The following is a 12,463-nucleotide window of genomic DNA, read 5'->3' as shown; positions in this document are numbered from 1 at the left end:
CTGCAGCGGCCCCAGCGGCCGGAGGACCACACGACAGCTCATTTACAAAATAATTTTTTTTTTTTTTTTTTATTTTACAAAGTAAAAAAAAATGATAATAAAATTAAAATGTAATTACAATTTTTTTTTAATTTTTTTAATTTAAAATTGTCCTGCTAATTTCATTGATATTGCATGAATATTACAAAACACGAAGTGGTCTGCTGTTGTAGATCTGAGTCTCCTGTTACTCTGTGGGAATGGATAATGTGACGTCATAAATAAAAATTTAATGAATAATTTACAACAACAATGATATTATTAATATTATATGAATAATAATATTAACAATTAATTATTTCTTATATTATGCTATTTTTTATTCATAATTAATAAATAATTTATTAAATTCAAAGTCGTATTCAGCTCCGATGACGTAGCCACTAGCCATTCCCAGAACTCTATGGTCACGTGTCTATGACGGGAACGCCCCCTTCCGCCGTGGAGCTAAAACGCTTTAGCCTGAAGCTAACCGGCTCCGGACGGAGACACGCTGCCGACCCGCCTGGAGGCGTCTCGATCTCGGTGAGTGAGAGCCGCCGGCTCCCGCCCTCTTTAGCCCGGTTCCCCGGGTCTAACCGTAACCCCCCCCCCCCTCTCCCCCTCTCCCCGCCCAGGTGGAGCGGCCATGGCCAGCCCGGAGCAGGTGTGCGCGGTGGGCCAGATCCTGGTGGACCCGCAGCGGGCTCTGACGGAGCGCTTCCGGGCCCTGTTCACGCTGAAGAACCTCGGAGGTAAAAAGCGGGACTCCGGTACCGGGGAGGGGGGGGGGGGGGGGGGACCCGAACCGGATGAGTGACCCGGTGTGTGTGTTTCAGGCCCGGACGCCATCACGTGGATCAGCCGGGGCTTCAGCGACGACTCGGCGCTGCTCAAGCACGAGCTGGCGTACTGCCTGGGCCAGATGCAGGACCGGGACGCCATCCCGGTGCTGACCCGGGTCCTGCGGGACCGGGAGCAGGACGCCATGGTCCGGCACGAGGCGGGTCAGGACCACTCACTCGCAGCCTTTTAAAAACGACACGTTCTCGTGTTTTCCAGGCAGTAAACACGGGTCGCACTATTATGACGTCACATGTGAGCTCATAAACTCCAACGAGCCTTTGTTTACATGGAAGTTAAACAAACCGGACGTGTTTACATTGTGGGTGTGTTTGTGGTCCAAGGTGAGGCTCTGGGGGCCATCGGGGACCCGTCGGTCCTGGACCTGCTCCGGGAGTTCAGCACGGACCCCGTGGTGGAGGTGAGGCGCGCCGACGTCATGCTAATGCTAGCTGCCGACGGTCTCCGTAGCGTTAGAAGCTATGCTAATGCTAGCTGATGTCTTTTATAACGTGAGGAGCTGTGCTAATGCTAGCTTCTGACATTTTCCAAAACGTTAGCAGCTATGCTAATGCTAACTGAGGTGTTCCTAAACTTTAGAAGCTAAGCTGATGCTAGCTTCTGACATTGTCCAAAACATGTGAAGCTATGCTAATGCTAACTGAGGTGTTATTAAACTTTAGAAGCTATGTTAATGCTAGCTTGTGACATTTTCTGAAACATTACAAGCTATGCTAATGCTAACTGAGGTGTTCCTAACCTTGAGAAGCTATGCTAATACTAGAGTTCTCCATAACTTTAGTTACAATGCTCATGCTAGCTACTGGCAGTTTCCGCAGTGTTGGCAGCTGCTAACATTAGCTTTAACAGCGATGCTGATGTTTTCCATAACATTAGCGGCTATGCTAATGCTAGCTGACATTTTCCATAAAGGCAGCATGTTTTTTATAATGTTCGCATTTACATTAATGCTAGCAGATGTGTTACGCTAATGCTAGCTGAAGACATTAGCAGCTATGCTAACAATAAATGCTAATGTTTTCCGTAGCATCAGTAGCTACGCCGATGCTAGCGGATGTTTCCCATAATGCTAGCAGCTAGCTTCGAGGAGCGTGTGAGCTAGCTAGCGAGGTGATGCGCCGTTTGCCCGCGCAGGTGGCGGAGACATGCCAGCTGGCCGTGCGGCGGCTGGAGTGGCTTCAGAGCGGCGGCGGCGACGACGACGACGGCGGCGACACGTACGCCTCGGTGGACCCGGCGCCGCCCGCCGCCGGGGGGCGGAGCACGGCGGAGCTGCGGGCCGCCCTATTGGACGAGGCCCTGCCGTTGTTCGAGCGCTACCGCGCCATGTTCGCCCTGCGGAACCGCGGCTCGGAGGAGGCGGCGCTGGCGCTGGCCGATGGCCTGCGCAGCGGCGGCAGCGCGCTGTTCCGCCACGAGGTGGGCTACGTGCTGGGGCAGCTGCGCCACCCGGCGGCCGTGCCGGCGCTGCGCGCCGCGCTGGAGCGGCCCGGCGAGAGCGCCATGGTGCGGCACGAGGCGGCCGAGGCGCTGGGCGCCATCGGCCGCGGCGAGTGCCTGGAGGCGCTGCGGCGGCACCGCGGCGACGGCGAGCGCGTGGTGAAGGAGAGCTGCCAGGTGGCGCTGGACATGCTGGAGTACGAGAACAGCGGGCAGTTCCAGTACGCCGACGGCCTGCTGCGGGTGCAGGGTTCCAATCCCGAGGTGCACTGAGCAGCGATTTGCTAATAAACGAGTCAGACACATTGAAGGAGTCTCTGTTCATTTCACTGAATTCAACTTTATTGATGTTAAATAAAATGACGAAACAGGAAATGAAATATAATAAATAATCATAAGTAAATAATCAAAATGTAATATAATAATATATAAAAATAACATATGACATACAAATAAAATGTTTTATATTTTATTTTATTATATATATATCATATATTTTGTTAAATAAATTATATATAAAGTAAAATTTAAAATGCAAAATGTATAATTAATATATAAAGGAACATAAAAATTTGTAAATAATGTATAAATAAAATACTTCATATTTAATAAAATAATATTTAAAATATAGAATACATAAGAAAATATACAAATGAATAAAACTATATTATATTTTATTATAAATTTATTTTTTTAAATAAGAAATATGTAACAAATAAAATCTATATTAAACTATACAAATGTTTAAAACAATGTTTTATATTTTATTTTAATATAAATTTTAGTTTTTTAAATAATTAAAAAATATATATAACAATAAAATAAGGTCAAATATAAAATGCATAAAATACACAAATAAAAATGTATAAATAAAACTGCTTCTTTTATTATAATTTTCATTTTTTTTAAATAAAAAAAAAATATATATATATATATAACAATAAATAAAATTTAAAATATATATTAAACTATACAAATAATGCATAAGAACAATATTTTGTATTTGATTATACATTTTAATTAATTAACAATATATATAACAATAAAATAAAATTTAAAACAAACTACATAATAAAATATACAAATAAAAATGTATAAATAAAACAATATTTTATTTTATTTTATTATACATTTTATTTTTTAAATAAAAAATATATAACACTACAATAAAATGTAAAATATAAAATATATTAAAAAAACATACAAAGAAAAATGTGTAAATAAAACAATAGTTTATATTTGATTATAAATTTTATTTTTTAAATAAATACAAAACATATAACAATAAAATAAAAGGTAAAATATAAAATATATAATAACAAAAAACAACAACAATAATAAAATAAACAGTGAAGTAATAACTGTAGAAATAAAGAAAGCATCATAGCGGTCCCTTTGGTTGCCATGGTGACGGTTCGGCCCCATACGTCATCATCCGCGGCCGGAAGCGGGACACCTTCCAGACCAACATGGCGTCCTGCGTGAAGCTGCTGGGAGTCGCGAGCCGCCTGCGGCTCAGCTCCGTGCGGCGCGTGTGCGCCGTGGCGGCGCGGCCCCGCGTCGCCGCCGCGGCGGAGGGCCGGGGGTCCGCGCGCTGGCGCGTCGAGGCCGCGCGCGTCCCCGGGGTGAGGGCGTACGGGAACCGCGCCTCCGGGGAGAGCGGCTCCGGCTCCCCCGGGACCTCCGGGTCCTCTGGGGCCGAGGACGAGCCGGAGGACCCCGCCAACGTCACCGCGCTGACGCCCATGTTGGTGCCGGAAGTGTTCCCGCACGTGCCGCTCATCGCCGTCAGCCGCAACCCCGTGTTCCCGCGCTTCATCAAGATCATCGAGGTGAGCGTGGCTCGCTCCCCGTGACGTCACAGCCGAAGGGACCGGGTGACGTCACGGTGTTGTTGTTGTTGCTGCTGCTGCAGGTGAAGAACCGCGGGCTGATGGAGCTGCTGAGGAGGAAGGTCCGGCTGGCCCAGCCCTACGCTGGAGTCTTCCTCAAGAGGGACGACAGGTGGGACCAGGACCGGGACCAGGACCGGGACCGGGACCAGGGACCAGATCAGGACCCTGGACAGTTCACACATGAAAAGTAGTATTCATGATGTGATTTAATGCTGTGTGTGTGTGTGTGTGTGTGTGTGTGTGTCAGTAACGAGTCCGACGTGGTGGACTCCCTGGACCAGGTCTACCAGACCGGGACCTTTGTCCAGATCCACGAGATGCAGGACCTGGGGGACAAGCTGCGCATGATCGTGATGGGACACCGGCGGATCCGGATCTCCAGAGCCCTGGACCAGGACCAGGACCAGGACCAGGACCAAGACCAGGACCAGGACCAGGACCAGGACCCGGTCCTGAGCCCGGACGCGGACCGGGACCGGGATCTGGACCAGCCCCCCCGTCAGTCCCCGTCCGGCCCGCAGCCGAGGACCGCCAGGCGCAAAACCAAACGCGCCCACAGGGAGGACAAGGTGCTAACGGCTAACGATGCTAACGGCTAACGATGCTAACGGCTCAAGCAGCCATCTGTGATTCAGAAGAAGCTAACGATGCTACCGGCTAAAGCAGCTGTCCGTTTGAGCAGAGAGAAGCTAGCAATGCTAACAGCTAAAGCAGCTAGCCGTTTAAGCAGAGAGAAGCTAATGATGCTAACGGCTAAAGCAGGTGTCTGTGTTAAGATAAGCTAACGATGCTAACAGCTAAAGCAGCTGTCCGCTTAAGCAGAAAGAAGCTAGCAATGCTAACAGCTAAAGCAGCTAGCCGTTTAAGCAGAGAGAAGCTAATGATGCTAACGGCTAAAGCAGGTGTCTGTGTTAAGATAAGCTAACGATGCTAACAGCTAAAGCAGCTGTCCGTTTGAGCAGAGATAAGCTAACGATGCTAACAGCTAAAGCAGCTGTCCGTTTGAGCAGAGAGAAGCTAACGATGCTAACGGCTAAAGCAGGTGTCTGTGTTGAGAGAAGCTAACGATGCTAACGGCTAAAGCAGCTGTCCGTTTAAGCAGAAAGAAGCTAGCAATGCTAACAGCTAAAACAGCTAGCCGTTTGAGCAGAGAGAAGCTAATTATGCTAACGGCTAAAGCAGCTGTCCGTTTGAGCAGAGAGAAGCTAACGATGCTAACGGCCAAAGCAGGTGTCCGTTTTAGCAGAGAGAAGCTAACGATGCTAACGGCTAAAGCAGCTGTCCGTTTGAGCAGAAAGATGCTAGCAATGCTAACAGCTAAAGCAGCTAGCCGTTTAAGCGGAGATAAGCTAATTATGCTAACAGCTAAAGCGGGTGTCCATTTGAGAGGAGAGAAGCTAACGATGCTAACAGCTAAAGCAACTAGCCGTTTAAGCAGAGAGAAGCTAATGATGCTAACGGCTAAAGCAGGTGTCTGTGTTAAGATAAGCTAACGATGCTAACAGCTAAAGCAGCTGTCCGTTTGAGCAGAGAGAAGCTAACGATGCTAACGGCCAAAGCAGGTGTCTGTGTTGAGATAAGCTAACGATGCTAACGGCTAAAGCAGCTGTCCGTTTGAGCAGAGAGAAGCTAGCAATGCTAACAGCTAAAGCAGCTAGCCGTTTAAGTAGAGAGAAGCTAACGATGCTAACGGCTAAAGCAGGTGTCTGTGTTGAGATAAGCTAACGATGCTAACGGCTAAAGCAGCTGTTCGCTTAAGCAGACAGAAGCTAGCAATGCTAACAGCTAAAGCAGCTGTCCGTTTGAGCCGAGAGAAGCTAACGATGCTAACGGCTAAAGCAGGTGTCTGTGTTGAGATAAACTAACGATGCTAACAGCTAAAGCAGATAGCCGTTTGAGCAGAGAGAAGCTAACAATGCTAACAGCTAAAGCAGCTAGCTGTTAAAGCAGAGAGCTAATTATGCTATCGGCTAAAGCAAGTGTCCGTTTGAGCAGAGAGAAGCTAACGATGCTAACAGCTAAAGCAGCTGTCCGTTTGAGTAGAGAGAAGCTAATAATGCTAACGGCTAAAGCAAGTGTCCGTTTGCGCAGACAGAAGCTAACGATGCTAACAGCTAAAGCAGGCGTCCGTTTGAGGAGAGAGACGCTAACGATGCTAAGCCGGTGGTGTCAGGTTTCAGAGTCGGGGGCGGAGCCTCAGCCCTCGGACGTCCTGATGGTGGAAGTGAACAACGTGCAGCACGAGCCGTTCACCGTCACCGAGGAGGTCAAGGTGAGGCGGGGGGGGGGAGGAGGGGAATGGGCGGGGCTCCAGTGAAGAAGTGGGCGGAGCTGACCCTGTCTCGACCCCTCCCCCAAATCCCCCCCCTCCACAGGCTCTGACAGCGGAGATAGTGAAGACCATCCGTGACATCATCGCCCTGAACCCGCTCTACAGGTGACTCCGCCCCCCCCCTCTGCAACCCGAGCTGAAGGGGCGGGGCTTACCTGTGTGTGTGTGTGTGTGTGTGTGTGTGTGTGTGTGTCAGGGAGTCGGTGCTGCAGATGATGCAGGCGGGCCAGCGGGTGGTGGACGACCCGCTGTACCTCAGCGACATGGGCGCGGCCCTGACGGGGGCGGAGTCCGGCGAGCTGCAGGACGTCCTGGAGGAGACCAGCGTGAGTTCAGGGCGGGGCTTTGTGTGCGACTGGTGGGCGGGGCCTGACCTGTGTGTGTGTGTTTACTTCCTGTCCGCAGATCCCCCGGCGGCTCTACAAGGCGCTGTCCCTGCTGAAGAAGGAGCACGAGCTCAGCAAGCTGCAGCAGAGGCTGGGCCGCGAGGTGAGCTAGCGGGCTAACGCCAGGCTAACAGCGGGCGCTGGGCTAGCGGGCTGACGCTAGGCTAACAGCGGGCGCTGGGCTAGCGGGCTAACGCGACGCTAACAATAGAGGTTGGTTTAGCAGGCTAACGCTGTGCTGACAGGAGAGGCTGGGCTAGCAGGCTAACGCTAGTAGGCTAATGCTATGCTAACAGGAGAGGCTGGGCTAGCAGGCTAATGCAATGCTAACAATACATGTTGGTTTAGCAGGCTAACGCTGTGCTGACAGGAGAGGCTGGGCTAGCGGGCTAACGCTGAGGCAACAGCTGACGCTAGGCTAGTGGGCTAACGCTATGACGCCTGAGCTAGCAGGCCAAAGCTATGCTAACAGCTGACGCCTGAGCTAGCAGGCCAACGCTATGCTAAAAGCTGACGCTTGAGCTAGCAGGCTATGCTAACAGCTGACGCCTGAGCTAGCAGGCTAATGCTATGCTAACAGCTGACGCCTGAGCTAGCAGGCCAACGCTATGCTAACAGCTGACGCTTGAGCTAGCAGGCTATGCTAACAGCTGACGCTTGAGCTAGCAGGCTATGCTAACAGCTGATGCCTGAGCTAGCAGGCCAACGCTATGCTAACAGCTGACGCTTGAGCTAGCAGGCTATGCTAACAGCTGACGCTTGAGCTAGCAGGCTATGCTAACAGCTGATGCCTGAGCTAGCAGGCCAACGCTATGCTAAAAGCTGACGCTTGAGCTAGCAGGCTATGCTAACAGCTGACGCCTGAGCTAGCAGGCCAATGCTATGCTAAAAGCTGACGCTTGAGCTAGCAGGCTATGCTAACAGCTGACGCCTGAGCTAGCAGGCCAATGCTATGCTAAAAGCTGACGCTTGAGCTAGCAGGCTATGCTAACAGCTGACGCCTGAGCTAGCAGGCCAAGGCGATGCTAAAAGCCGACGCTTGAGCTAGCAGGCTACGCTAACAGCTGACGCCTGAGCTAGCAGGCCAACGCTATGCTCACAGCTGACGCCTGAGATAACTAGCCAACGCTATGCTAAAAGCTGACGCCTGAGCTAGCAGGCCAGCGCTATGCTAACAGCTGACGCCTGAGCTAGCAGGCCAGCGCTATGCTAACAGCTGACGCCTGAGCTAGCAGGCCAATGCTATGCTAACAGCAGAGCCTGAGCCGTGACATCTTGCTCGCAGCAGGCTAACTTCATGCTAACAGCAGGCCGAAGTCATGCTAGCATCATGGTAGCATAATGCTATCGTCATGATAGCACCGAGCTAACAGCAGGCTAACAACAGGCCAACATCATGCTATTAGCAAACCTCCATCACATCAACGGCAGGACAACAACAAGTTGACAGTATGCTAGCGCCATGCTAACAGTAAGCTGAAATCATGCTAACATGATGCTACATGCTAACGCTAGCCGGCCATGTGGTGCAGGTGGAGGAGAAGATCAAACAGACGCACAGGAAGTACCTCCTGCAGGAGCAGCTGAAGATCATCAAGAAGGTCGGTGAAAGCTCCTCCCCCTCCCCGTCCGACCCCTCCCACACCGGGCTGACCCCGCCCCCTCTCCTCTCTGGCCCCCCCCCCCCCCCCCCCCCCCCAGGAGCTGGGCCTGGAGAAGGAGGACAAAGACGCCATGGAGGAGAAGTTCCGCGAGCGCCTGAAGGGCCGCGCGGTGCCGCCGGCCGCCATGGCGGTCATCGAGGAGGAGCTCAACAAGCTGACGCTGCTCGACAACCACTCCTCCGAGTTCAAGTGGGTGGAGCTACCGGCGAGCCGGCGAGCGCGCTAGTAACTGCCATTCCACAGTTCCAGTGGGTGGAGCTGCAGGCCAGGCAATTAGCTGTAGCTATTATGGATGCTAATGTAGCTGAAGATGCTAATACAGTTAAAGAAGCTGACATAGCTAAACATGCTAAAATCGGTAACACTATTATAGCTAAAGATGCTAATGTAGGTAAAGATGCTAAATGGCTAAAACTGATATAGCTAATGATGCTAATGTAGCTAAGTATGCTAAAATAACAAACTATTACAGCTGAAGATGCTAATGTGGCTAAAAATGCTGACATAGCTAAACATGCTAAAATCGGTAAAACTATTATAGCTAAAAATGCTAATGTAGCCAAAGATGCTAATATAGCTAAAGATGCTGATATATCTAAAAATGCTAAATAGCTGAAACTATTATAGTTAATTATGCTAATGTAGCTAAAGATGCTAATATAGTTAAACATGCTGACATAGCTAAAGATGCTAAACAGCTAAAACTATTACAGCTAATGGAGCTGAAGATGCTAATGTAGCTAAAGATGCTAAAATACCTGAAACTATTATATTAAAGATGCAAATGTACCCAAAGATGCTAATGTAGCTAAAGATACTAAAATAGATGAAACCATTGTAGCTAAAGATGCTAATGTAGATAAAGATGATAAAATAGCTAAAACCATTTTAGCTAAACATGGTAATGTAGCTTAAACCATTATAGCGAAAGATGCTAATGTAGATAAAGATGCTGACATAGCTAATGATGTTAAAATAGCTAAAACCATTATAGCTAAAGGGGCTAATGTAGCTAAACATGCTAAAATCGCTAAAACTATCTTAGCTTAAGATGTTAATGTAGCTAAAACCATTATAGCTATAGATGCTAATGTAGCCTAAGATGCTGATGTAGCTAAAACTGCTGTTATAGCTAAGGGTGCTAGTGTAGCTAAGGATGCTGCCATAGCTAAAAATGCTAAAATAGCTAAAGCTATCCTAGCTAAAGATGCTAATGTAGCAAAAGATGTCACAATAGCTGAAGCTGCTATTAAAGCTAAATATGTTAATGTAGCTAAAGCTGCTATTATTTTTAAAGATGCTAACTTTGGTTAAAAAAAAATGCTGATTTAGCTAAAATTGTTATGATAGCTAAAGATGTTAATGTAGGTAAGCATGCTAACATAGCGAAAGCTCCTGCTGTAGCTGCCATTGTAGGTAAAGTTATTAATATAGCTGAAGATGCTAACGTAGCTGGAAACGCTAATGCAGGCAGCACTGCTGTTCAAGCTGAACCTGCTAAGGCGTTAGCGTGCTAACGGTCTCCCGCGCCGCAGCGTGACCCGGAACTACCTGGACTGGCTGACCAGCGTCCCCTGGGGAACCAACAGCGAGGAGAACCTGAGCCTGGACCGGGCCGCCGCCGTCCTGGACGAGGACCACCACGGCATGGAGGACGTCAAGAAGCGCATCCTGGTGGGTCGGCTAGCCGCTAGCATCGGTTTACACTCAGGAGGTTGTAGCCGTTAGCCGCTAACTGCTAGCGTCACTGTTTCCTCACAGCAGATTGTAGCTGTTAGATAGCAACTGTTGCTACTAAGTGTGTGTGTATGTGTGTGTGAGTGCGCGCATATGAGAGAGAGAGATAGTGAGAAACTGGCTTTTGGGGTTAAAACTGTCTTTAGGGGGGATTGAAACTGTCTCTAGAGGGTTGAAAACTGTCTTTGGGGGGTTAAAACTGTCTTTAGGGGGGATAGAAACTGTCTCTAGAGGGATAAAACTGTCTTTAGGGGGGATTGAAACTGTCTCTAGAGGGTTAAAACTGTCTTTGGGGCGTTAAAACTGTCTTTAGGGGGGATTGAAACTGTCTCTAGAGGGATAAAACTGTCTTTAGGGGGGATTGAAACTGTCTCTATAGGGTTAAAACTGTTTTAGGGGGATTGAAACTGTCTCTAGAGGGTTAAAACTGTCTTTGGGGGGTTAAAACTGTCTTTAGGGGGGATAGAAACTGTCTCTATAGGTTAAAACTGTTTTTAGGGGGGATTGAAACTGTCTCTAGAGGGTTAAAACTGTCTTTGGGGGATTAAAACTGTATTTAGTGGGGATTGAAACTGTCTCTAGATGGTTAAAACTGTCTCTGGAGGGTTAAAACTGTCATTAGGGGGATTGAAACTGTCTCTAGATGGTTAAAACTGTCTGTGGGGGGTTAAAACTGTCTTTAGGGGGGAATGAAACTGTCTCTAGATCGTTAAAACTGTCTGTGGGGCGTTAAAACTGTCTTTAGGGGGGAATGAAAATGTCTCTGAGGGGATTAAAACTGTCATTGGGGGGATTGAAACTGTCTCTAGAGGGTTAAAACTGTCTTTAGGGGGGATTGAAACTGTCTCTAGAGGGATAAAACTGTCTTTAGGGGGGATTGAAACTGTCTCTAGAGGGATAAAACTGTCTTTAGGGGGGATTGAAACTGTCTCTAGAGGGTTAAAACTGTCTTTGGGGGGTTAAAACTGTCTTTAGGGGGGATTGAAACTGTCTCTAGAGGGATAAAACTGTCTTTAGGGGGGATTGAAACTGTCTCTAGAGGGATAAAACTGTCTTTAGGGGGGATTGAAACTGTCTCTAGAGGGTTAAAACTGTCTTTGGGGGGTTAAAACTGTCTTTCGGGGGGATAGAAACTGTCTCTAGAGGGATAAAACTGTCTTTAGTGGGGATTGAAACTGTCTCTAGAGGGTTAAAACTGTCTTTGGGGGGTTAAAACTGTCTTTAGGGGGGATAGAAACTGTCTCTAGAGGGATAAAACTGTCTTTAGGGGGGATTGAAACTGTCTCTAGAGGGTTAAAACTGTCTTTGGGGGGGATAGAAACTGTCTCTAGAGGGATAAAACTGTCTTTAGGGGGGATTGAAACTGTCTCTAGAGGGTTAAAACTGTCTTTGGGGGTTTAAACTGTCTTTAGGGGGGATAGAAACTGTCTCTAGAGGGATAAAACTGTCTTTAGGGGGGATTGAAACTGTCTCTAGAGGGTTAAAACTGTCTTTGGGGGGTTAAAACTGTCTTTCGGGGGGATAGAAACTGTCTCTAGAGGGATAAAACTGTCTTTAGTGGGGATTGAAACTGTCTCTAGAGGGTTAAAACTGTCTTTGGGGGGTTAAAACTGTCTTTAGGGGGGATAGAAACTGTCTCTAGAGGGATAAAACTGTCTTTAGGGGGGATTGAAACTGTCTCTAGATGGTTAAAACTGTCTCTAGAGGGTTAAAACTGTCTTTGGGGGGATTAAAACTGTCTCTGGATGGTTAAAACTGTCTTTCGGGGGGATAGAAACTGTCTCTAGAGGGATAAAACTGTCTTTAGGGGGGATTGAAACTGTCTCTAGAGGGATAAAACTGTCTTTAGGGGGGATTGAAACTGTCTCTAGAGGGATAAAACTGTCTTTAGGGGGGATTGAAACTGTCTCTAGAGGGATAAAACTGTCTTTAGAGGGGATTGAAACTATCTCTAGAGGGTTAAAACTGTCTTTGGGGGGTTAAAACTGTCTTTCGGGGGGATAGAAACTGTCTCTAGAGGGATAAAACTGTCTTTAGTGGGGATTGAAACTGTCTCTAGAGGGTTAAAACTGTCTCTAGAGGGTTAAAACTGTCTTTAGGGGGGATTGAAACTGTCTCTATAGGGTT

At 47.9% G+C, this 12,463-nt stretch overlaps 2 protein-coding genes across 2 annotated transcripts; both read left to right on the top strand.

The window, feature by feature from the left end:
- The first annotated feature begins 446 nt into the window (after positions 1-446).
- On the top strand, positions 447-2,626 carry dohh (deoxyhypusine hydroxylase/monooxygenase). Its single transcript, XM_030087653.1, has 5 exons — positions 447-564; positions 657-773; positions 858-1,025; positions 1,206-1,282; positions 2,017-2,626. The coding sequence occupies exons 2-5, from the start codon at positions 668-670 to the stop codon at positions 2,593-2,595; spliced, it is 930 nt and encodes a 309-aa protein (XP_029943513.1). The 5' UTR covers positions 447-564; positions 657-667; the 3' UTR covers positions 2,596-2,626.
- Positions 2,627-3,784: 1,158 nt separating this feature from the next.
- On the top strand, positions 3,785-10,374 carry lonp1 (lon peptidase 1, mitochondrial). Its single transcript, XM_030087654.1, has 11 exons — positions 3,785-4,154; positions 4,238-4,326; positions 4,465-4,786; positions 6,391-6,489; positions 6,593-6,654; positions 6,746-6,875; positions 6,955-7,038; positions 8,468-8,536; positions 8,637-8,788; positions 10,135-10,273; positions 10,311-10,374. Exons 1-11 carry the CDS (start codon positions 3,792-3,794, stop codon positions 10,332-10,334), a joined length of 1,533 nt encoding a protein of 510 aa, XP_029943514.1. The 5' UTR covers positions 3,785-3,791; the 3' UTR covers positions 10,335-10,374.
- Positions 10,375-12,463: the final 2,089 nt, after the last annotated feature.

The sequence above is a fragment of the Salarias fasciatus genome, unplaced genomic scaffold (genome assembly GCF_902148845.1).
Source record: "Salarias fasciatus unplaced genomic scaffold, fSalaFa1.1, whole genome shotgun sequence".
NCBI classification, from domain to species: Eukaryota; Metazoa; Chordata; class Actinopteri; order Blenniiformes; family Blenniidae; genus Salarias; species Salarias fasciatus.
The sequence above is the reverse complement of the archived record's forward strand: the minus strand, read 5'-3'. Positions and strand labels throughout refer to the sequence as shown.

Bases quoted from the DNA above. Each gene is read 5' to 3' on its own strand.
- dohh (XM_030087653.1), top strand. From the start codon at position 668: ATGGCCAGCCCGGAGCAGGTGTGCGCGGTGGGCCAGATCCTGGTGGAC. The intron at 1,026-1,205 runs GTCAGGACCACT...TTGTGGTCCAAG, and splicing joins CATGGTCCGGCACGAGGCGG to GTGAGGCTCTGGGGGCCATC. The intron at 1,283-2,016 runs GTGAGGCGCGCC...TTGCCCGCGCAG, and splicing joins GCACGGACCCCGTGGTGGAG to GTGGCGGAGACATGCCAGCT.
- lonp1 (XM_030087654.1), top strand. From the start codon at position 3,792: ATGGCGTCCTGCGTGAAGCTGCTGGGAGTCGCGAGCCGCCTGCGGCTC. The intron at 7,039-8,467 runs GTGAGCTAGCGG...CATGTGGTGCAG, and splicing joins AGCAGAGGCTGGGCCGCGAG to GTGGAGGAGAAGATCAAACA. The intron at 8,789-10,134 runs GTGGGTGGAGCT...CCCGCGCCGCAG, and splicing joins AACCACTCCTCCGAGTTCAA to CGTGACCCGGAACTACCTGG.